Source organism: Engystomops pustulosus, chromosome 3, assembly GCF_040894005.1.
Source record: "Engystomops pustulosus chromosome 3, aEngPut4.maternal, whole genome shotgun sequence".
Classification (NCBI taxonomy): domain Eukaryota; kingdom Metazoa; phylum Chordata; class Amphibia; order Anura; family Leptodactylidae; genus Engystomops; species Engystomops pustulosus.
In genome coordinates this window covers 143,096,756-143,122,455 of record NC_092413.1, presented here as the reverse complement: position 1 = coordinate 143,122,455, position 25,700 = coordinate 143,096,756, and the positions used below count along the sequence as shown (strand labels likewise).

Below are 25,700 nucleotides of genomic sequence, written 5' to 3'. Positions count from 1 at the left end.
AAAGCTAAAAAGGCCATATACATTATTACCTAAATTTACTCTATTTCTTTAAAAATTATCTCTAAAGACAGGCCAGCCATTAAAATTGTATGGGTCTTTCTGCAATGGGGTTTCAAGATTTCTGATATACTCGTATGTGTGAACAAAAATATCCAGGGTAGACCGACAGTGGCTAGCTCATCTCACCTTGTGGAAAACACATGTATGCTCAATTTATTGTGTATGATGGGGAAAGGAGGAAGATACATGGGAACAAATTGTAGCCATACATTGCATATACAAAATATCTCCAAATTGTTAATTGGGGCTTCATACCCAAGGAGGTTAAGGAAACAAGGGACATGGCTGGTCATTAATAATGCAGGTGTGGAGGCAACACCATTTAAAACCCCTAATAAAGAAAAGCATTTCACAATACCAGAGGAGTGGCACTAATTGACAAAAAAAGGGGTGTAGCTATTCAAGGGGAGGGGTGGTATGCGAGGACAATGTGCAAGAAAGACTCATATAATTTAACAAAGACCAAATCACTAATGCAGCTCTATGGGATCCATTCACAACTTCTAATTAAGGTAATGAGGGGTGGGCGATGAGTTGAGGGCGGTAAACCCTCAGAATGTAAATACTGTTTAATGGACTCACCCTGACAAAGAAATAGCCTAATAAAATGAGCTGTGTGTTACAACAAACATTATTTTTCTCTCAAAGTACATATCTACACAAGGACACTGCAGGTAGACTTCTATATTTCCTTGAAATGGTTCACAAATGAAGACAGATTGCCCTCCGCTGCTTGACAAATAATTCTTAAGCTAATGGATTTCCTCCTAAATGTAATATGGCTGTATGCTAGTAAATGAGAAGTTAGGAGAGTAGTTATAGTGTGATATTAACGTCATACTTAAAGGGGCTGGCCACTTTATCTCATATTTTTATAATGTGTATGTAAGTAAGGGGGGGGGGGGCGGTATAATAATAAAAGTTCTGCAGCTCTTTCATGATATGCGAAGTGAAGCCGCCTGTCTTTTACCTCATCAGCCAGAATGGCTGTAGATGGAGGGTCATGTGATCTCTGACCATGAGCAATCGCCATGAATACTATCATAAGGTCCTGGCCGGGTGATGAACAGATAAGATCACATGACGATCCATCTGCAGCCATTTTATGGTCAGAATTGTCTGAATGGACAGGAGACTTCACACAGAACTATTCATCAATGTATATTGGTAAATTACCCAATATCCTGCCCCCCACACTTGCACCATGAAAAGTGGCCAACCACTTTAATAGCATTTAGCGCTTTTGTTGGGGTGGCCATTATTCCAAAAATTACATAAGAGCTAGATTTAAGACCCGATCTTCTAAGGGGGAAGATGAAGTGATCATGATTGTTGTGCTATTTCAGTAAATCCATTTCAATGTAAGAGAACAGTACAGCAACAAAAAAAAACAAAAAAAACACCCAAATCCCAAATATTTTGTTTTTTAATAAAAGAGGCGCAAAGGCAGTCTGTAGTATATCATACGGACAATTAAAAAGACACATTTAGGTTTTCAACAAGCATGGAGAACTACGGCTAGGAAGAAATAGTGTTAACAACTGCCAATTAGTGCCGAACACCACAGGACATTAATTACAAATTGCTAAGCAATGCATAGTGAGAAGAGACATAATGTGCAGCCACCCAGAACAAGCAAGTCAGCTGTAACTACCAGAAGAAAGGTCATCAGATGTTAGAACCAGTCACAAATGGAGACTCATAAATGGCACAAACAGGAGGGAGATGATATAAAATCACAGGTTAATAAGAGGGCACCAGGGAAAATTCATCTTGTACAACAATGAGATCCAGGCTGAGAAAATGAAAACAGAATGGCCATGGGCAGCATAAAGCTGCAAGACCAATCAGTAAACTATACTCACTGTATTGCTGAAGCTTCTCTGTGTATTCAGATTCAGGGTCATTCCTCTGTTTTCTGCTAAACATAATTAAAAAGTGTTTTATTAAAATGCTTTATCAGAAATCTCTACACAATTTTACCAAATGGCAAATCTTATTTATAGTTAAAGGGGTATTCTCGCCTGGGCACTCACATTCAATTTCATTAATCTGCCATATATAAACATTTCTTCAATTGGATGTTATTAAAAAAAATGTTCCTGTGTGAAGATAATTTCTCATAAATGTAGTGATATGGTCCCTTAGAAACGAGATAGCTTCCTCGGATACGGCCACCTCTGCTGGAGTGAGTGCACAAAGGAACAAAAAGTTTTTGTATATGAAATGTCCGTGAGTTACTGTATGTCACACAGCCATCCTGTGGTAATGATTGCTGAATCGTGGTGGTCCGGCAGGGCTCAATACAGCATGTCTGGCCACCGCTGCCAGAGTGTGACATGGTCGTATCCGAGGAAGCTATCTGGTTTCTAAGGGACACCATGGCTACATTTATTAGAAATTATATTCACACAGAAAGATTTTTTTTATTAACATCCAATTGAAGAAATGTTTACATATAGCAAATGAATTTAATTAAATGTAAATGCCCAGATGAGAATACCCCTTTAATATTACCATTGGTATTTTTTGTGGCAAAATTTAAATCTGATCTTAATAAAAGGAGAAAAAAAAAACTACCAACCCTGACTTCGGTTAGGGAAATAAGACTTATTATAGTACTTCTCAAAATATATTTGACCCCATCATTTTCAACCCCAGTACATAACTCACCTGAAACAAACTATTACAATAACGACCACTGCAATTATAAAAATGAGCCCAGCTGTCACAGAACCAACAAGCATCGGGACCTGCTCCTGTAGACTGCTCCGATCCCCTGTGCGGAAAACATGGAAGGGAAAAAAGGAGGAGGGGATGTGAGGGATCAGTGGGTATGGGAACATTAAGGAAGTGACCAATCACAAGGACACAGAGTAGAATCTGTAGACAGAAGGTGCTCAGAGTGAGGCCTACTTGAAGGGTAAGGGAACAGTAAAGGATAGGATAAATAGCGAAGAGAAGTGAGGACCTGTTTGTTAAGAAAGGGTAAGGAAAAAAATATCACCTGGCAGATACATATATACACACATATATATACACACACACACACACACACATACATATGACACATTTGTCAAAAGTTTATAGAAATATTTCCTATTTTTATTGAACCCAACTAATCAGTTGAAAAGAAATTTTGCGATAGTTTAAAAAGTCGCCAATTATATATGAGGCTCAATGGCTTCTGCTTCTACATCGACACATTCTGGATGAAAAATGTTATAAATTTGTCTCTTAGCAATGCTATGGGTCAATGTATGAATATATTTTGGGAATGGCAAGATGGTAAAATTAAAAAAGTAGATATTTCTAAAGTAAAGGGGGATATTGGAAGAGATTTATTAAAAATTGCACATGGCATAATGGTGCAAAAATGGTATTTTGTATTAAACCAGTTTTCTCAATTCACTCAACAAGGGTGAAGGGCTTTGGTTTAGGGTGGTGTTTAGGGAATATGACCTGTCAAAGCGAGACATTTTCAAGTTGCCTGTCTAAGTTTACATGGTCTAGCTATTACAAAATGCGGGGCTCTAACCATACAGGTTTTTTCTCTTCATGTTGATAGGCACTATTCTGGGAAGCCTACACAGTAACCTGTCAAATATAACTTTCCCTTGGCTTGTTACAACTGGCAGCCGCCTAAATGTTGCCATAAGCATAACACGCTGACATGTACATGTCCCCGGTGAGTTGTCTGGATTACTACACAGGCATACCTGCATAGTAAACACAGTATCTGGCAGCTAGTATATAAAACTTCAAGATGGAGAAGATGTTGACAAGTGAGACATTAATAGTAGATGTTACAGGGGAAAAAAAAAAGTAACACTCAAAACGTAAGACAAGGCGTGGGGTTAAAATATGGTTCAAGAAGATTTCTAAATGATTCATTGGTGCTTTTAGGAAAAACAGAAGAAGTTGAAATGAAAAGAAGTACAGAATAGGGATTTACGCACCATCCTCAGCTACTGTCGGGAACTCCTTTGGTTCACTGTAAGCACCATATCCAGCTACTGTACGAGCACGGACCTGTACCACATATAGAGTGTCTGGAAATAGACCCTCCATACGCACACTTGTACGCTGGCTGGTAACTGTATTTCCTGCCCCACTGTGACCCTGGAAAGAATTACAAAATGTTAATACTCATAAAATGCAACATTAATTATTCTAAGAGCCCCCTTCTGGCAGGATCCACTCGTCTTCCCTTGTTTTTAAGGAAAAAAGGCTTTGAAACTTTTGCAAATGAGCCCGAGGTGCTCATGGCTCCATTAACACCTAGGGAGCCCAGATCCCCTCAGAATAATTTGCATAATTTTAAAGGCCTTTTCTTATGCCCTGGTTTTATCAAAAGTTTAAAGAAGAGCAGATCCTGCCAGAAGGGGCATACACCAGTATGTCAATGTGGTTAGTTTACAATACTTGATTCTGGTGGTTGATGTCCTTAAAGATGAAAATAGGGAAAAAAACTATTTGATACTCACCTTTGCATAATATCGGATTTCATAATCCAAAATGATGCCATTGGGACTCTCCGGGGGAGCCCAGGACAACATAAGAGAATTTGCCGAGCTGCCATGAGATTGTACAATAGGAACCGGTGAAGGAGCTGTAAGAAAAAAAAAAAAAAAAGTAGTGTTAGTTTTCGTCCATTTAATTATTTTTCTACTTTTCCTACTTAACGGGGTTGTCCCAAGTATACAAGATAACTAGCTTTGCGAGGGTCTTACTGCTCTGACCCCCACTTATCTTGTGAATATGACCCCCGCTCCTCCAGACACCAGGGATACCATTCACACTAATGGATAGAGAGTCAGTAAAAGAATGCCGCTCTGCCTTTCTATAACATAAGAACGACAGAAATGGCTGAGGACAGTGTTTGGGTATCTGACAGCTCCCACAGACTGTGAATGGAGCGGCTGGGCATAGGCTAATCCAGTTTTCCATCCATTAGTGAAAAACGGATCCCTGTTCTCCAGATTGAGGAGGTTCCGTTCTATGGATTGCTGGGGATCCCAGCATTCGGGGATTCACAGAGAAGGTGATTAAAATCCTGCCCACAAGATAGGTTAAACACTTCGGATAACTCCTTTAATGTCTGCTATCCCCATATCTTTTTTTATCAGTTTTTATCCTCTTATTAACAATTTTAAAACACTTGTAATAGTAATACATGCTTACCAGCTTGGTTGGTTGTAATATTCACAGAATAATAATTTGGAGGGTGGGGGTTCTTGCTTGACACTCCATTAACTGCTTGTATTTCAAAACTGTATTTCGTGTGAGCCTGGAGATGACTGACTGAGACGTGTCGTTGGGTAACTCCAAGTTGGCGTGGCCAAAACTGAACATTATCATCACAGCGAGAACACACTCGTTCGGAACACTTTTTGCAGATCACGTTATATGACACATCTTCTCTGCCACCTAAATTAGCAGGTTCTCCCCACTCTAGGACAACAGAGGTCTCATTGACATTGGAAATCACATGTTTGGGTGCTGAAGGCACAGCTGAAAGAAAGAGAAAAGCATTTTGAGATGACCATACCGATTCCCTTTGGATAACAACCTACATGACCATATCCATATTTATATAAAACCTACTGTTACACTGATGTACAAAGGGAAAGAATATAAAATCAGTCAGAAAATTGTTTCCTCACTTTCTTAGTCACTTACATGTACATGGTTTTTCTGGAGTCTCGCCATCAGCTCTGTAATAACCCATCTGGCAAGAACAGATGGTGGCTGCACTAGAAGTGGCTCGGCTATTAGCTGGGCATGGAAGACAGGGTCCTTCTCCCTGTATTGACTTGTATGTCCCACGGCTGCAGGCTGGTAAATAAAACAAGAGGTTAAAACCTAATCGATATCATCCTAGAAAACAATAGGATAAAAATATATTTGCTTTATCCATCTTATTGATGTGCAAAGCAAAGTAGCGGACCTTGTATGTATAAAAAAAAAAAAAAAAAAAAAAAAAAAAAAGAAGAAAAGCAAAAAAAAAAAAAAGTCTTAAAATTACTTTTAAGGAAAATCATTGTTAGATTGATTACCTAGACATTCTGTGTTCTTTGCCACAGCTTCATATCCTGCTGCACAAGTACAGGAACCCACCGGCACCATCCACTCTCCATCCCCATTGCAATAGAGCTTGAGTGGGACAGAGACTTCCAAGGCATTAGGCACACAAGCCCCAGGAGCAATAACCAACGAGGTGGCTTCAGCACCGGTCAAAGTCTCAGGAAAACTAGCAAATCCTGCTATTGTCTGTGGACACTTCTTATAGAAAACACGCACTGAAATTAAAGAAACACAGGCACCCAAGTCTTGAAAAGCCAGATAAAAACCAGCACGTGACAGAGGCCCAAAGCTCCGCACTTTAGTGTTAACACGGCCAGAGTCACGTCTTGAAAAGCTCTCATCAGGTGCAATGGTGTCCACCTTGATATATGGAGTTTCCATCCAGGAAGGGCTATTCTCAGAAGCAGAGTCAGTGTCTGACTCGTAGTAAAATAGATTAAAGGTTTCTTTGCAGGATCCTGGTATATTTGGAAGGCTGTTACAATCTCGCACAGTAAACTTTAGCTCAACATAGACACGCTGAACTTCTTGTCGAGGAATAAACTGTGTCCGTAGCCAGTTATTTTGATTCAACATCTGTACGTTACACACTTGATAAGTCCTAATTGGATTAGATGCTTCATCGTAGCCACTGACTTCCTCCCACTACAAAAAAAAAGTGGAAAAAGAAAAGAAATTAAAAAAAAAAAAAAAATACAAATAGAAAATGTTGTTTGGCTTTGCAAGCATTCTTCTTATGGTAAAAAAGAAACTAGAAGCCAGTTAGACTGGTTGTAAAATATCTTAGAATGGTGTAGAAAAATAGACATGTTCCTCTGATCCACTAATGTACTGAAACTGTGGTGATCTTCTGATATATTTGTTATACATGGCCTCCTTCCTTCTAAAATTAAATCAAAATTATGTCACTTACGGGCTTTTGGGAGAGTTACCAGTGCTCCTCTGTGATGCAGATTTACAGGAACACTTCTCCCGTACCCATTATATCAGGCAGAAGGAGGTGGATGGAGGGGGGGCAGTTCTTCGGAAGCAAAGGGGTAGTGGAAGAAGGTAGAGTCTGTGAAAATGATAGCACAGAGCATCTCTGGTACTAACACCAGGAGCCCCTTGGGTAGGTAGCATCATCACATGAAAGTGGATTTTAGATGGAAGGAAACCATGGATAACAAATAATTAGAAAGTTCCTTTAAAATCACCTAGAACATGAGAAGGAAAGTAGTGAATAGCAATTACTTACCCCATATTCAGGATATGTAACCCATGCCAACTCTGACGTAGTCCACCGAGTGTCCAAAAGAGTGTCTACAGAAACAAAAGAAAGAAACTAATAATTAGAATAAATTATTTGCATTACTAAAACCATTAGACACTTTCCACAGGCGCACATCTTCCATATGTTTTCACTGTGCCACACGAACACAATATATACTATAGCAGAAGCCAGGTAGCCACAATGCTTTCTTTTGCACCCGATTTGTAATATTAAAACATCAGAAGTAAACTCGTCTAAGGAGATTGTTTAAAGCAAGTAGATCTTATTAATAAGAGAATAATATGTAAAGATGAAAGGATATCCACATGTTGCTAGCAGAAGAAGGTACTTTGTAATAGTATGAAAATCCACATGCTGTAAAAGTATTCACTTTTATTTAAAAAAATTGCTCATGTGAATAAAAATAACTGCACTTCTGCAAAATATAAAGATTGTAGCTTAAAATTTGCAAACATTTTGTCTTGTCTTGATAACTATAGAAAAGTTTTAAAGAAAAAAAAAAAAAGGTATGGCTTTGCTCTTTTCTATGTGTGACTTTTCTAGTGTCCTAGGTCACGGTACAACTAGCTTATTCAGTCAACCATATGTAATAATTATAAAATCTAAATGCAAAGTCTAATTTTCAGATTACAGATCCTGGTCATAAACCAAACAGGCCAAAAAATACAAAACATAAATCCAATTGGTCCACATGGGAAATTGGCATCGCCTGAGCTTCAGAAGACTCTTACACCAGTCGGTTTCATTCACCGATTGCTATAGCTCTGGTCTAAAAACATTGCAATGTTGACATTAAGAGGCAAGTATTAAAGGCATATTTTATTCCACTTTTCCCTCCAACCATTATTGAAAAGTTGTCCTCAGACTTATGTAGAGAACGAGTTCCATGTTTATAACCACCCAATTCCCATAAAATTACACCAGGCGAGGGGGGAAAATGATGATACTTAAAGTGGGTGACTCATAGCTGGGAAAGGGGACAGTGCGATGAGTGTATATTTATGGTATAATAACTTCTATACTACATTTACCTACATTGAGCACATAAATTCATTGCTTCAAAATAAATACACAAACTAGACATTCAGTCATTCCATCTCCGTCCTACATATTTATAGACAGTATAGATCTTGGAGTTTCGTAATATTTATTCTGGAAAGTTGCCCGAAATATGAAGTGCCAGAGTACAAGTACAGGAATTACGGGTCTAGTGAAGAAGCTATGAGCAATAAAACAACATGCTTAACCCCTGAATTATACTGATCTACCACTTGAAGCTCAGACAAAGAAAAGGAAATGAAACCGTGGATACCATCAAAGTCTGGTGTTCTCTTATAACAAGTTACTTTAGCTGCGCTTAGAAGCAATATTCATGTTTTTTGTTAGCAGGAGGTTGGTAAACACCGCCTCAAAGTTTGTAACAAACGCTGCATTAATGGCGGCATTTCTACAGTGGGATTAATGGCTCTTTTACACTTGTGTGGTTTCCATGCATTTTAAAGGCATGGAAATAAGGTGAAATCGACACTGAACTCAAAACAAATGCTCTGGCATCATTACCATATCTGTAAGCATTTCACTCTTCTTACCAAGAAGCAGACTTTGCAAAGTTAACCACTTTAATATGGCCGGTCAGAAACAAAAGTGACACATTTTTACACAATATGCCATTATACCTAATGAACAAGCAGCAGGTCTCCATATTGCCCAGGGCGAGGGACTTCAGATTTTCTATTCCCCTGTACTTGAATGGGTTTATCACTACTCCAGAAAACCCTACATGTGATCTCTGAGCCAATCATATGTAAAGCCAGAGATGGCCCACATATAATGGGGCTGATTTATCAAGCTGTCTGAAAGTCAGAATATTCCTAGTTGCCCATGGCAACCAATCACAGCTCAACTTTTATTTTACTAGTGCTCATGAATATTTTAAAGGGGAGCTGTGATTGGTTGCCATGGGCAACTAAGAATATTCTGACTTTCAGACAGCTTGATAAATCAGCCCCAATGCGTGCAATGAACGCAATGTAATCATTGCACAGGAGCCAGCGATACCGTCTGAAGGGTTGAGTACATAGTTTCCTACATTTTTCCCTAAAATGCTAAAATGTAATAGGGTTTCCAAAGAAGCCAAATACCTCAGGAAAAAAAAAAAACACGCAAAGGGCAACTTGAATTGCTTTTTCAGGCTGTACAATTGCTAAACAGGTCTTAAACTGGCCATCCGTGAGACAGTTGTCTACCAAATGCTTGTTGAACAGACAGCTATCCGTCCGGAAGCACCTATAACCACTCATGTACATACCCTCAATTTCAAAGCAGAGAGAGAAATAAGCCACTGTCAGATGACGATTTTCCAGTGAAGCTTAACCCAATATACAGAAAATGGAACCTATTATTGTAAAATATGCTGAATATTTGAGTGAAAACCCAAGTTTCACAAGAGGTCCCCAGCAGGATGGATTTAATTGTTCATCAAATACATTAACACACACCTCCAACTGTTAACACCTAATTGTCTATTCAAAAGTTTCTGGGAGGAGTAACATAATATAGTGAAAAAGGGGGAAACATAATTCTTTTCCGAAAGGCACATGAAAGAAGAGGCAAGAGGTCCTCGAGAGGAATTAAGTCACTGAGGGGAATTCATCAAGACTGCCAGACTCCGGAGATGGTCCCCCCAACATGCCAAAAGTAACATGTGGATTGGATAAGCAAGAAAACTGGCAGGAAGGGGGAGATTCATTTGACATCCCCACCAAAACTGGCATAAAAGGCATAATGAATCTCCCCCACTATCTTTTATACAGTATGTGAAGGAATCTGCTTGGTCACGCGACAAACTGGTTCAAATAAGTGTTAAGTAGCAATAAAAGGGCAAAGATCCATAATATTATCATTTGAATCCTTAAGTATGCATGTGCTCCTGATATCAGATGAACGGTAGGGACCCTCCATCAGACACGCCCTCTGAGGCTCAGCCATCATATGTACAGTATATATGACATCAGCACGGGAACGGAATGCTACAGATGGGAATGGGGGCCCCTACAATAGTGGGAAGTTTGGCTTTTCACGTTTTTTTACGTACAAGAAGTCCCCCAAAGGGAATTTTCAGAATATCCCTTTGAGAAGAACATTCATACAATCTGTACAGGCTTCATAAGAGCAGCTTTTTAACATGAGAATAACTTACAGAAGCTTACACCATCACCTAGAAGTTTTATATCAGGGAAGTTACAAGATATGCCATGAAAAAAAAAAAACAAGCTTTATTTCCTTAGAGGAACTAAAAGGAATAAATACATGAAGCATCTGGGTGCCACAAATTGGACCAGCTGCAGGGAGCTGATTTTCCGATCTTTATGTACTAGTCAGCGGAACAAATGCAGATGTAATGTTGCATATAATGAACTGTGTCCAAAGAATTGCTGGGGAGCCCTAATTTGATCCAATCAGTGCAGATGTAGTTTGACTTTACAGAAAGTTACAAAACATATTCAACAAAATAAAAAGAAAGAAAAATTCAAAAGTCCAAGATGCCTTCAACAACAATAAATACAAAGATCATTGAAATCATGTCTCTTTTCCCTTCATATACGATTGAAAAATGAAATTTTAATGAAAATAAAAAATGTATCATCAATAATCAAATCAATAGATATAGATAATGTGTATTCAGATATATTGCCATAAAAAATACCAAAAAGTACAAAACAGAACCTCTTGGAAAACAAAAAGGTCTGTTGTAAACTGTAAATTGGTTTCAAATATCATATGGAATCAGACCAACAGTGAGAGCAAAGGTGAACAGAGCCTCACACATGGATGATAACAATTGCAATAATTGTGTCCTCCTCTAAAAACGGCACATCAATGGTATGCCATATCACCATTCCAGTCCCCAGCGAGTCATTTCAGAGAAAGTTTAAACAGCTGCCAAGTCCACACAGCTCCAATGTCACACGTCACTTTGCTACGATGCCGATATGAACATTTTGCCCCTTGACTTTAATTAACATTTCTATTAGTTTTGGCTCGTCAAAACCTAAAGCAATCCTTAAACAAGGCTTGAAATCTCTATTATGGAAAGGGTTATTCTTCTATTTCTGATTAGATGCAGAATGACCCATCCAATAACCCTGTTATGTCTGATGAAAACGGAAAGCTGCTTTTCCTCCCCGGCGACTTACTCGTTTATGAAAACGAAGCAAAGACAGTTAACCTCTAACCCTCTCAAAAAGGAAAGCAACTGTAAAAGGGAAATTATCATAAAAAAAATATTTGCACTTTTATAATCACAGGACACCAATTGGCAGTGATGCCCTATGTCTTTCATTCGCAGTTTCTTTTACTGAACCTAAAAACAAGTGCAGTAAGTTATCAGAAGAACAGAAAACCTTCACTATAGGCTATCCAATGAAGCAAAACATCTGAGGATCACATCTTAGATTATTAATTCCCTTAGTGTCCACTAAACAAAGATGTACATGACAACCCCATGCATTTACAGCTGGCCACCCTGGACTTTCAGCTTTTGTATGCAGCAAGAGTTGTCCTTCAGAGGTCAGGACTTTATTAAAGACTGTGTTCGGCTCCTTCTAGACTTTTCCTACTTTATGACAGATGCCCAGGATAGGTCACCAGTATGTGATCAAGGGTCTGACCCCTGGACCCCAACTTTTCAGGTGGTCTAGGGGGGCGGAAGCGCAATGTTCAGTTCATTGTGCAGGTTCCAGAACCCATAAGGTGCTGGAAAAGATGTGCGATTGTCTATTTTTAAGATAACATCATGTGAATTTCAATAACTTATTGCCCTACCTTATAAATGGCTGACAAATGTATGAATCAGAGTTTATCATTTTTCAATTGGGCAACGGTAAGATTTAGGCAAGTGGTAATTCTTTTGGGCAGCATTCTTTCAGAGACATTTCTTATTGGCAACGGCTGAATCACTTTTGGTTGTTCTCACTTAAGTGTAATGCCTGTACATGGACATTCTTTGAGTCCATCTGTATCTTCTACCCACTGGCGGCAATGACATCAGCAGTAAAATATGGAGACTCTTCAAGTACAGCAGGAGACGCCAAATGAGATAATTTCAAGCACTCTTCACTCAGTTTGTACTACAGGCCTGGAGGTATAAGTGAGGCACCACAGCATCTAAAAATATTTACCTGCCTCTCCGTTAGAAACTCTGGCAAGTCAATGACCCTTTTTCTCAATCTTGGCTTTTAGATGCTTTGTGAAATATGGAGTTCCCAGTAATTTACTACACGCTGAGCAGAACAGTTGAGCCAGACATCTGCATGTAATACATACATATGGAAAATTGCAGGGTTGTCAAGAATCCAATTGTTTGTATTTAAATATAATTGGAACATTTATCACTATAAACATATGCAAATGACAGTATATTTATCTGTGGAGAGACTAAAAACAAGACACAACATTTGCATTCAGTGATGGTGATGTAAGCTGCAGATTTGATTGATCAATGATTTTTCCAGCAGATTAACTGTAAACTTGTGTATCTATAAGAAGCATCACGATTTGACCAAGTTAAAAGAAATCTACCATCAAAGCACAAACTCATAGATCCAGGCACTGTGGACAGTGATAATCCTCTTCTATTTGTTTTTAATAGCTTCCCTCCTTCTACAATCAACTCTTAAATGATTCACAAGGGCTCTGGAGTGGTCATTACCAGAGACCCTCCTTGTTGTAGCTTCAAATGCTGTTACACTATGCAGGAGCACTTCTCCCTCCAACTGTGTGTTAAAGATCACTGCTGCAGTGAAATTACAGCAGGCAGAGGGAGGAGGGGGGAGTTTTTGCACAGTGTAACAGCCTGTAAAGCCAGAGCATATATGGGCTCTTGTAAGTGCCCCTAGAGCCCTTCTGGTACATTACAATAATTTTACAAGTTGCTTGTAGTAGCAAGGAGACCATGGATAACAAATACAAGATTACCACAGTCATGATGCCTGGATCTATGATTAAGTGTCTCTGGCTTATTATGCTTGATTTTGATGGCTGGCAGAATTCCTTTAATCGTAATTGCAGAATACTTCAATTTACAAATAACATGGGCAACTAAACGGGATATGTGCTCTTTGAAACCACTTGTCATTTTAATTTATGCTTTTTATTTAGTAGCAAATAAATTTTTTTTATAACCTAAAAATATTGAACCTTATAAAACAAATCCAATTTCCATTCTACTTTCCAAAGTTACATCAATACAGCTTACCATGAGCTTCAAAATTTATCAATCTGAAAAAGACTATTCACTGACTAAAAATGGCAAGTGTGTATTCCATAAAAGGCTGTATAATTGCAAGGCTAAAATGTAATTATTCAATTATAGATTCTGTTCACACCAAAATGTATCCAATACATTAATGTAGCAATAAATAATTCTTTCATAATTTTATTAAACACCCCCCCTTCAAACTAAGCGTATAGAAACGCCATATGTAGATTTCTAAGTAAAAGGGGTAAACTTATTTCATACATTCATGCCTTATGCAGACTATATGGCATATGTGTCAAAAATATTTAAAATTAGGTGAGGAAAACATTATCCTACACCTGTGAGCCAACTTCAACTTTGGGAGTAGGACCTTCCTAATCTTAAAATCACTGACATGAACACACACCTCTCTCCATTCTTTTCTATTAGAGGTCCAAAAACTTGCATGCCCATTTTTGCAAAAAAAAAAAAAAAAATTAAAAAAAAATTTAAAAACTGAAAACTATTGTCAAATGGTGGCAAAATGAGCAAACTCAACATGCTGGAGGAAAGCAGACTTTCCAACCATACAATGCATCAGTGCTCATCACTGTATATTTAGCAATAACATGCTGTGACACTATGGCAATCATTCATGAACACACATCGGAGAGTGGAAGCTTTGCATCTTTATATACGACAGATCAAGCGTCACCTTGATACAGCTGAGGAAGAAGGAGGCACAAGAATAAGTAGGCTGTAACATAACTACCTCTATACTGAATTATTTATACATCTCACATCCGCTAGTAAAATAGCCCTTCACTTTCAATAAGTCAGGTCTTTCTTCCTGCAATATATTCCTGTTCCATCTGCTGTCAGAACTTTCCCTTACCCATCTCATATTATGTACACATAGGGGACTTTCATCTCTAATATGTGCTATGGGCATCAGCAACACTGGGGAGGGCACCAAGAAAAAGCAGGGATGTTTAGCTTGTCACACAAGATAACCATTCCCATATGGGTGAGCAGTGTTAGGGTAACACCTATAACCTTGAAATATTAGTAATAACACTGCTCCTATAATATCAATATGATAAATAGCATAAACAGAACAAACAAAAGTTTCTAATAAAGTTCTACACCACATGAGCATTGGAGAACCACAACCAGTCACTTTTAGGCAGGGACCGGAAAGCACCAATCTATTAGAACAGTTTTGTACAAGGATTCTTTATTAGCATTACATTACACATGTGTTGCCAAACTACAATGAGAGGATTTACAAAGGGTTTGGTACGGAACAAGAGAACGTGGGGGAAGGGGAGCCAAGAACCTTCTCATATCTTATTTCTGGTATTGTGGCAGATCTTTCTGCTAATTCTACAGTTTCTTTTGCCGTTTCCCAGGCAGTAAACCTTGTTTTCCTATGTACAACGTGGTGGGAAGTGATTTTTACGACTTTCATCGATCTTGAGGACAAGAACTTCTCTTAGCACTAGGATTTTACAATACAGACGGAAGTGAGCCTCTGCCTTTATACCCCTGCTGTCACAATACACACTTTCACTCTTATAAAGACTTCAAATTGGGCGTGTCAGCAACATTTTAAGGTGGTGGCCAAGATCCGGTATTATGGGACTGTTTGTCGATGCCTTCGGTGCATGACCAGGCAGTTCTCATTTCTCCGTCTCCTGGATCTATTGACTTGTGGGATAGATTTGTGTTCTCCCGCTACTAGGTTTATCCAGTGGGTTTTGTGAACCACTGTTTTACATACTTCCGAATTTTTACAAGTTTCATACTAGCCAATTTGCACACAAGCTTTACCAGGTGTCACAAGAACATTACCTCCAGATTTCAGAGCACCTCCACAACAAGTAATTAGAATTGCTGTAGGAAACTATAAGAAAGGTATTCCATGAAATATAAAATTTAAAAATTAAAATCACAAAAAAATTGGAAGTCTCCTCAAATCTTTTTCTTTGTAAGGCAACATCTTTCAAGCTTTTTCAATAACGTCTTGAGGTTTCTTGCTAACCTTTAAGTAATTTGAAATAATGATTCCCAAGAACCGCTTGTCATATGTTGACTGCAATGCTGATATACTGCTGCCCTACACAAAAAGTATGCTATAGGGGGACACAAAAAAACCTCAAGTGATCCGAGCTAGAATGGAACCACATGGTGGGCACCAGAAAGATAAAGCTTTATACAATATACATATTTATACACAACACTCTGCCCTGAGAAATATTTCTTTTTATAACATAAGGTTTCAGTGTAATTTCGAACCCTGGCGATGTTTCAAGTTGGACACATTTTTCTCATTAAAAGGAAGGGGGAAAAAAAAAAAAAAAAAGAATAAAAAGAAAGGCCTGGATTTGGTGAGATTGCTGTGTAAAACAGGGAAAGCTAATCCTAACACAACCCCCTCCGTCAGACAGTCCCAAGGGACACCCCCCTCCCTACAGGACAGCTCGGCTTAGAAAAGGGCCCCTGTTGAGGGGGAGGTGTAAGCACACATGTACAAGCTTTTTCAGGCCTATGTTAAAAAAGTATGACTTTTTGGCAGCCCTTTGCCATGCTAAAATGGCTCCAGGGGGTAAAGTGTAACAATCTTTATTATTAAGACTTGGGGACAGATTAATGTTTCGCCATTGACCAATGCATTCTTATTGTATGTCTCAATGATTTCTTTTAAGCAAACCTATGGTTTAAAAGCAGCAGAGCTGCGGTCACTTGCTGGAGTCTTAACCTAATCACTGCCATAAACCCAATGGCTTAAAATGTTGTGCTAAAGCAAATTTTACGTAAACTTAAGTAAATTACAAGACTTCCTGCTTACAAGGAATCATTCTAGGCAAACATTAAACAGACTGTAAAGTGTTAAGCGGCTACAATTTTACATATTATGTATTCAGCCCAATAATTTTTTTCCTAAATTTTTACAGCTATATTACATCGGTCATTATAAATCCAGCATGGAGTTGCCATGGTAATAATCTGGGAATTGTGCCAAGGTGAACTTTGATACTTGTTGTATCATATTGTTGTTACATTATTCTGGGCAAAGGGCCAGGACACAGAATGACAGAAGATCGATGTCATCTAGTAGTCCATGACTGGCAAATCCAGAAAAATAAAAATCACTGCAGGCATATTCCAATGTTAGCCAATGTGCCTGTGATACAGCATATAACAGGTATACAATAAAGAAAATAATGTGCCAATGTGGGAAAAGCAGAGTAGATGATTATGACTTGTTTTGGATAGAGAATCAAAACAGTGTTAAAGATGCTGCAAAATGAACTGATTTGGACAGGTTAAAGAGATGACCATATTTATACCAAAAGGGACTCTCTCCAAATAACATAAAGTTTATTACCAGGAGTAGACCAAGTGCCGACACATCACAATATACTCCATCGATGCAATCCTCAAGATACTACACGTGCTCCTTTGTTTACCGAGAGCATTTTCAATGACAAGAGATACTTACATAGGAATGGACATATTAGATTGAAAATTGTGAGAAATATACCCGTAGTAAATAAGTTGTTCCCAGAATATCCTTTAAACCATACACTATTCAGAGCTCAGACAGAATTTGGTGAGCATTGTCATTTCTCTCTAATCTGATTCTAGAAAGCTTTTTGTTCTTTCACTGTATCATTCTGCACACTGGTCACTTGTATTGTTCACATTGTGTCTGCTCATCTCATGATTATACGATACCATGATGACAAATTATACACTCAGAAGTGCTGCCAACGGTTGGAGGGTCACTAATATGCCAATTTCTTTGAAACTTGCCAAATGATATATATCTACTTCACCTATACTTTTTGGAAAAATCCATTATCCATAGAAGTGTTATTTTATGTAACAATTTAGACACAAGATTCCAGAGTGTACATTTAGGTTTTATATTTTAGCAGAAGTTTTGATCTCTATTGAAAAAAAGAAAAAAAAAAATCACAAGTTGAAGATAATGGGGCTCATTTACTAAGGGTCCGAACGCCGCACTTTCGTCGGGTTCCCTGAATATTTCCTATGTGAGCTGAATTGCCCCAGGTTTTTGGTGCACGCAATCGGATTGTGGCGCATCGGCTTCGGTCAGATTCAGAAAAACCGCAGATTTTAAAAAACAAATTGTGTCGCAAGATCAAGCACTCACATGCACCAGGAAGAAGGTGGTGAACTCCGGCGGACCTCGGCGCAGCAGTGACACCTGCAGGATCTCGGATGCACCATCTTAGTGAAACAGGCAGACCCGAATCCTCGCTGGACAATGCACCGCGGGATCGCGAGGGAAGGGTGAGTAAATGTGCTCCACTGTGTGTAAACAGAATTGACACTAGCGAGGACTCTAGTATACAGCAATACCCAACAACTCATTTGCAAATGTATGATTTGTTTTCTATTCTAACTTTTTAAAAGTTGTCTGAAGTCAGCATACTTTAACAGTGCTATGTATGTTTCTAATTTTGCTGTTGAGATACATGGCTTCTCATCTCTGTTTTGCGTTTTTTTGGGGGGACTTTTTAGGTGCATTAATGGAAGCATGGGGTCACTTGTACTTGCAAATATAAGAGGTCTCTGATTTGCTCTGAAAAAGGCACACAACAAAGAAAACCTCCGTCTTGGAAAATAAATTTAGGAACACTACAACAGACACTCACCAGCTAACTTCTGAAGATGCTGGCATAGCCACAAAAACGTACCCAAAAAGGAGAAAAAAAAAAAAAATCAGGTCTAAAAAATATGTGTCCCCTATGTCTGCAATATGCAATGCTTTTAGGCAACCTGCACATGAACCTGGCAGTTATCAGTCATGAAAAGCACATGTTAACATCTTTACACTCGTTTTGCTTCCGTTTAGTGGGTTCTTGGATCCATTTGTCTGTTTGAGTTGCATTTGTCTTCCATTTTTTTAACATCCGTTTAGAAATTTAAAAAAAAAATTTATCTAAATGGCGCACAGTTGTTGTGCCCATGAAATTCAACAGGCATCGTATGATAGATCTGTATACCATGCTCCATGTCCTAAATGGCAAAACAACATATGGTACACATGTAAAAAGATAGTTAAATGCTATGGGTAGATAATCCAGACATTGTGCTCCCACATTGTGAATGTAAATCCACACCTTGCTGCTACAATATTTTATATGTAAATTAACACTCCATTCAAATGTTCAAGAGGCGAAGCCAAATGCTGGAGCTTCACATTGACAGACATCATAGAATATATATGTATACATATCTTTATAGCAGCATACACAACTATATAGACCAGGAGACTAGTGAATCATCAAACAAGTCACATAAAGGAAAAGACCAAGAAAAACACATACGTAAGTAAACAAAACACATATTTGACCCAGCATTCCTCCTAGGACTAAAGTGGTTTAACTCTATATTTGAGAAAACAGATTATTCACAAATTCCAATGAGGTAAACCTCAAACTGCCCAAACCAGAAGAGAGAAAAAGGGTGTGATCCACACACAAAACTTCATGGTCCCAATGCAGTAAAAACATTGGAAAGTCAGCCTGTACAAGATGCCTGAAAGCAAACACACAGAACCATCTGTAAGTCTAGACTCGCACAATGGGTTTCTGGTTTCAAGAGGTATCATTGACATTGATCCTGTGTACACAGGAAATTGAAGGGTTAATGAAGACTCATGAAAAATCCATAGCAGGGTGGAATTAGGAATCCTAACTTTTTAGTCAAAAGACATCATCATTTTTGACACAAGATTTCAAAATGTTATGCAACTCTGATAGCATATATGTTACACGTTGGTTGCCAGAGCGTCTCGCGGATCCTTCATAATGTGTATGAAGTAGCTAAGAGGCAACGTGAGAGTAAAAACCTTCACCGATATAGTAGGAGATACCTGGGGGAAAAAAAAAACATTTTGGAGAAAATAGTTGGAAGACACCATTCGTAACAACACTTCTAACGCTCTTAGAAAAGGGAAATTAATTTCAAATTATACAATATACTAGTAACTATCCAAAACCTCAGGGCTGCTCACAGCAGAATTAAAGACTATACAGAGTAAATTACAATTAAGCAATAAATATTCTGCTTCATAAAATGCAGAAAAAAAAAAAAAAAAGCACAACATCCCCTGAAACATCAAACGAGTGGGCAAAGCCCTCATACCCTCCCCTCCGACAGAAACTGCAAACCAACACCGCAGGAATGTGAAAACATCCCAAGGCACATGTAGTGCAGAAACATTACCAGAATGAGTCAACATCCCAACACACAACAAACTAACAAGGAGCGACTACGCTCAGCCACCATCTGTGGCAAATGGAGCCAATGCTCTCCCAAATAAGCCATAAACCGGCTGCAGAGATGTGAGCACAGATGACTCGAAAGGGTGTAAAAACTTACGACCCACCTGTGCTTCTACCCTTCTCACAAGTGCAGACATAACAAACCCTGGCGAGCTTCATCTAGATCAGGAGGTACAGACAGAATTCGAGTAGATGTGGGCTCATTGAATTATGGGAGATTATCACTTTTCACCCTCATGAGGTGATGTATTTCTACTATACCAGCTCAAGCACTTCACAGAGACATCGCTAAGCAAAGGTTTATGTAGGGATCACACATGGCATTTTTGTAGAGTCTGCTTTTTCTGAAGTGGCGACAGTAAAAATGCAGCATCCAGCTTCAATTTACATATTTGGGGAGTGATACTTTAAACAATCTGTAAAATGGCGCAAACCAAGTCAAGTTTATCAAAGTATTTGTGATAATGTTAAAAGAAATCTACCACCAGAATGAATGATTGTAAACCAAGCACACTTACATGCTGGTGTGTGACCACTCTGGCAGGATTGGCTATTCTTTTAGCTTGTTATGCCCTTTAATAATTATGCAAATGAACCTGAGGGGCATCAGGCTCAAGTAATAGCTATGGAGCCCGAAGCCTTTTGGGCTTATTTGTATAATTATTAAAACCTTCTTTTTTTGTAAAAACAAAGCCATAACAAGGTAAAAGAAGAGCAGATCCTGCCAGACGGGGCACACACCAGTATGTTAGTGTGCTTGGTTCACAAATCATTCATCCTGGTGGTAGATTTCCTTTAAACACTTGTTGATGAGAGTGGAAATACTCCACATTGTTAAAAAAGCGGTAGAGGTGGTACGAGACATTTTGTTTATCCCACTATATTCGCTTATTCTGCACAAAATAAGTTTGCTAATACAGTGGGCATATTTTACACATCGCCATACTCCTTTTCTAACAAAAACATTAACAAATAATTTGTATTGCATGTGTTTACACGTTGTTTCACTTACACTTGTGTTCTTGCTCTAGGGGTGGCTGGTTTCAAACTCATTCTGCCCAATAATACAACAAGAACATAATTTGAAACCTCTTGTGAGGGAAGACACTGTCTACACTGGATTTGTAGACCAAATTGCCCTGTGGCACCACCCCTTGAAGAGAGCAGATTCACATCCACCATAAAATTGTGCAGCTGATCAAAACTTGTGGGGAAAATTTTGCAGCCATATGAAATTCCATAGACAATGATAATGACAATGATAGCCACTTTCCGCTGGATTTTGGGTGGCAACTGCACTTGATGAATAAGGAAAGATTTTCTGTGGCAGTATGCCAAGACAGTTTTCTAATGGTGTGAACTTGTCTCTAGACTTCTATGGGTTTGCCATACCTGGCTCAGATTTTAAATGGAAGCATGGGGCGCTGGCCTTCTCTTGGATTATCTGTGGAGCTGCAGGGGACGACTTCTGCTGCCAAACATCCTTATACAGAGGTTCGTATTGCAGCCACTTGTTAGTGTTTGTGTTATGGCTGCGAGACCCGGAGCTGCTCTGGTTCAAGTAAACTAAACATAGATGTTATGGGGATCAAAGTTCTACTCTGGAGAAGTCCGCACATTGCAGCCATAATAGAAATGCTAAAACACAGACAAATGTGCCCCAACTCTTAAGTAACATTGCACCCCACTCATTGAAAAGAGTCAAACCCTTAACATAAAGTGACATGAAGAGGAAAGGTCAATTTTCATGTGGATTGCACATTTCAACTGGAATTTGTATACGGTGTAAGAACAAAATTTTGCGACAACCACATTATTGTTCATTTCCATTAAGAAATATCCACATGGTGTATGTTTATCTGCCCTTATAGGTATATCTATGCAGCAAAACATAAATAAACAGCTTATTAAGTCAACATAGTTCTATTTTGTTGAGTTATTAGTTTAAGGGTTTATTAACAAATCCGTTTTTTCTCAGAATGCCACCCATGTTTTTTTTTTTTACTGAACTATTCTTGTCTAAGCCTGGGTCAAAGAGAACATCATGGGAGCGATGAGGAACTGGCTGCAGGGAGTGCAGGTAGGGGAATATTCTTTTTTTTTTTTGCTGTGGCTACCCATCTACTGCGGGGGGGGGGGGGGGGCATGTGCTGTGGCTACCCATCTACTGTGGGGGGGGGGCATGTGCTGTGGCTACCCATCTACTGTGGGGGGGGGCATGTGCTGTGGCTACCCATCTACTGTGGGGGGGGGCATGTGCTGTGGCTACCCATCTACTGTGGGGGGGGCATATGCTGTGGCTACCCATCTACTGGGGGGGGGGGCATGTGCTGTGGCTACCCATCTACTGGGGGGGGGGGGCATGTGCTGTGGCTACCCATCTACTGGGGGGGGGGGCATGTGCTGTGGCTACCCATCTACTGGGGGGGGCATGTGCTGTGGCTACCCATCTACTGGGGGGGGGCATGTGCTGTGGCTACCCATCTACTGGGGGGGGGCATGTGCTGTGGCTACCCATCTACTGGGGGGGGCATGTGCTGTGGCTACCCATTTACTGGGGGGGGGCATGTACTGTGGCTACCCATTTACTGGGGGGGGGGGCATGTGCATATTGTAGGGCTCTTACGGAATAACATTTTAAAATATGTGGCGTTCATGGCTCTCTCAGCCAAAAAGGTTCCTGACCCCTGCCTGAGTGTGACAAACTAGAATAGAATAAACTCTGATCTCCACCAGCCAAAAGCACAGCATAAAAATAATCATCAGCCTCTTATTAGTTGAAAGCACAATATTTCCTATATTCATTGGTTTCTGGAAACAAAAACAGACAACTATCTATAAGAACAAAACAAGTGTGAATGATCCCTAAGATGGAGCCAGCGGCGGACATGAGGTGTGGTACATTAGGAGATTATTTCTACACTCTGTTACACTGCCAGGAGGATTTCTGTAATTATATTGGACACAAGTGAATCTGTTCCTCCTTTGTCTTTCTTCTGCATTTATAGTACCTTCATGAATTGTATTGTTCTCTACCTGTTGTCATAACTCGCTGAAGGCAGCCATTTTGGTGGGCTGATCCAATTCACTACAAGTTCTTCCTAAGCAACGTAAAACGGGAGTTGCACACACACAGTCTTTTTAAGGCGTTTTAAAAGCAAAAGCCAAGAATGGATATGAAAGAGCAGACGTTTCATTGTTTGCTTCTTCATGCATTCACTCAAGGGTTTGGCTCTTAAAACTCCAGCAAAAACAGCTACATAAAGACTGTGGCGGCTTCAGCCTAATAGTAATAAGTGCTCACTATTGTGTAGGTGTCACAACTGCAGAGATAGTAACTAAATCAACATGTTTTAGTGTACCGTATATATTATTACATAAGTAACTATGGGATTCAGTGGCATACCATGTACAACAAGCCTCAGGGAGTGGATATTTTTTAGTAATATAAACCTAGGAATATGTGCAGCAATACAAAAATAAATTAACAAAAATAATATTATATTTGTACTGCAAAATGCAGGTTTATTATTTTTGCAGCAGTTGTTTCACCACTGACTTGCCTTGTCATGTTCCCTCTGGAGCATTTTCTCATCTATTCATCACTTCTACTTAAGGCAAACAGAAGTAAATGATGAGAATGACAGGACAAGCCTTAAAAAAGGGAATGTCAGGTCATGTGACCAGCACTTCACCTGGACAAAATCAGTGTGGACAATTCCCATGGATGGGGAACAGAGGGGTCTAGTAATTAGCACAAAATAGAAGAATGTGACAGTACACAGTGCGGACCACCACTAACAAAAACCTCCCATTGTGCAGTAACCAATACAAAAGGGATCCACAAAGGAGGAAACGACACCCAATTATGTCTTCATTTACCTTAATTAACCATTAAAATAATCAACTTATGCAAACCAGTTAACCAAATGGCCAGCAATTGTCTTTCATCAGAAGTTACATTTCCTGGAGTTGTCTCAAGTGGAAATGGTCACCAACTGCTTTCTTAACTTTAACCACACCCTACTCTTATCAAGTATACAAAAAGATAAGGCAAGAAAGATTGAGGATCCAGAGGCTTCTGCCAAGAAATTCAACACAAAAGATGGAATGGTGGGAAGAAATCTAACTTTAACAAGCATTGGAGGTGATGGATCAGTGTGACAACACTGATCCATCATGTAAATTGGAGGCCTTCAACACCTTCCAGGCAATGCATGACCCCGACCGGAGTAATACGGGAGATAATAGCGCAGGGTACAGCCAAAATAGGAAGATCTGGGTGAAGTTAAGAAGTTTTATAGCTAGCCTGTGACTCCTAGAATCACACAAAGCATTGGACCAGCACACACACAGTTACTTATCCACCAGAAATAAGCCCCAATAAACTAACCTGGTATATCCAGTACACCACCCCAATAGACACCCATAAAGAATAATACCCCAAAAGGCTTCCTCTCCTGGAATGTGTCTACCCTGGTGCTCACAGACATATCCCCCACTGTCTGGACCTCATAGACATGAAAATCACACATCACAAAGACATCATGGGTATGGAAGGCAAGAGCCATCAGCCCTTCCACACCGTCAGGAGCCATTGGACCAGATCTGTTCCAAACCAGGGCTCCACATGAACAAAGACCAACCGGCTGTACAGATGGGGTGATAGCTGCAGAACCGCATCAAAGGTGAGGAACTTCTAACTGCGGGTGACCCATCAATCACTCCCATCACTCAGATGCATCGAGACCGAACCCCGGCCCATGCCAGGACCCGTACAATGGGGCCATAGCCACAGGTGGTGGCCCGTGTGTCAGGAGCAGCACGTCCGTGTGCCCCGCGTATTAGTCAGGCGGAGCACGTACTCAGCACACGGACACGTCCCCGCATCTCACCTTCCAGTCCTGTGACACCCGCCAGCAGCAGCAGCACGGAGCCCGCCAGCCCCAGCATGTCTGGGTGACCCGCTCACACCACACCCGATACGAGACAAGAGGCAGCAGACTAGCCGCTCATCCGAGTCACCGCTCTCCGTATCCTCCAGCTAGATCCTCCGCCCGCGGGTGTACGCCAATCTCTTTGTTCCTCCTCTGTGCGGGCGTACGCCGGTACCTTCCCCGGGGTGTACTCGTGCCACTCTGGACCCCCGCGGGTGTTTACAGTCTCATGGGCCCCCCCGCGGGTGTACTCGGGTAACTCTCGACCTCACACTGGCGAATCCCGCACTGCAGCCACAGCTCAGTCTGGGGGAGGGGGCGCGTCAATCACGCTCGTGGCCCCGCCCACATGCCCTGTCAGCAGTCACCTCTCCTATTGCTAGTCTGCTACCAGCACCCAACGAGTCGCGGCACACGTGGGGGGAACCGAGCTATGTGGGCGTGGTTTAGTTAAAAGATGAATTGAGTGGGGCGGTCCATGATGCGAATACGCCCCACCCCTGATCATGATTGGTCTTTTTCTTTGTTGTCATGGTGATAATTTTGGGGACATGTCAATCAGTGCAGAGGACCAGCTGTGTGCAGCGACCTCTTGTGGCCGCGGACGTCATTTCAGGTGACAGGATAAAGAGTGGAGAGCAGGAAATGGGGAAGGAATAATGAAAAGTGCGGGGAGCATTAAAGAGCGATCCATCATCGCCATCACTGGGCTACAGTACAAGTTGTCATGATGTAACCGTCCTCTGCTCTACTAAGAGGAGCTTCCTACAATTACATTCCAA

At 40.1% G+C, this 25,700-nt stretch overlaps 1 protein-coding gene across 2 annotated transcripts in view; it reads right to left on the bottom strand.

Annotated features, from left to right (window-relative positions):
• EPHB3 (EPH receptor B3) overlaps positions 1 to 25,294 on the bottom strand; it is a 31,786-nt gene extending 6,492 nt beyond the window's left edge. Inside the window, exons 1-9 of one of the 2 annotated variants that reach the window (XM_072142358.1) lie at positions 24,877 to 25,294; positions 7,385 to 7,449; positions 6,120 to 6,792; positions 5,743 to 5,898; positions 5,245 to 5,574; positions 4,548 to 4,672; positions 4,020 to 4,182; positions 2,734 to 2,839; positions 1,926 to 1,981 (exon numbers count right to left, since the gene is read on the bottom strand). In XM_072142358.1, the coding sequence (XP_071998459.1) occupies positions 1,926 to 1,981; positions 2,734 to 2,839; positions 4,020 to 4,182; positions 4,548 to 4,672; positions 5,245 to 5,574; positions 5,743 to 5,898; positions 6,120 to 6,792; positions 7,385 to 7,449; positions 24,877 to 24,934 (1,732 nt within the window). In that variant the 5' untranslated portion in view covers positions 24,935 to 25,294. The remainder of the gene's footprint in view (positions 1 to 1,925; positions 1,982 to 2,733; positions 2,840 to 4,019; positions 4,183 to 4,547; positions 4,673 to 5,244; positions 5,575 to 5,742; positions 5,899 to 6,119; positions 6,793 to 7,384; positions 7,450 to 24,876) is intronic. The other variant, XM_072142359.1, reaches the window with a different exon arrangement.
• Between the last annotated feature and the right edge of the window lie 406 nt (positions 25,295 to 25,700).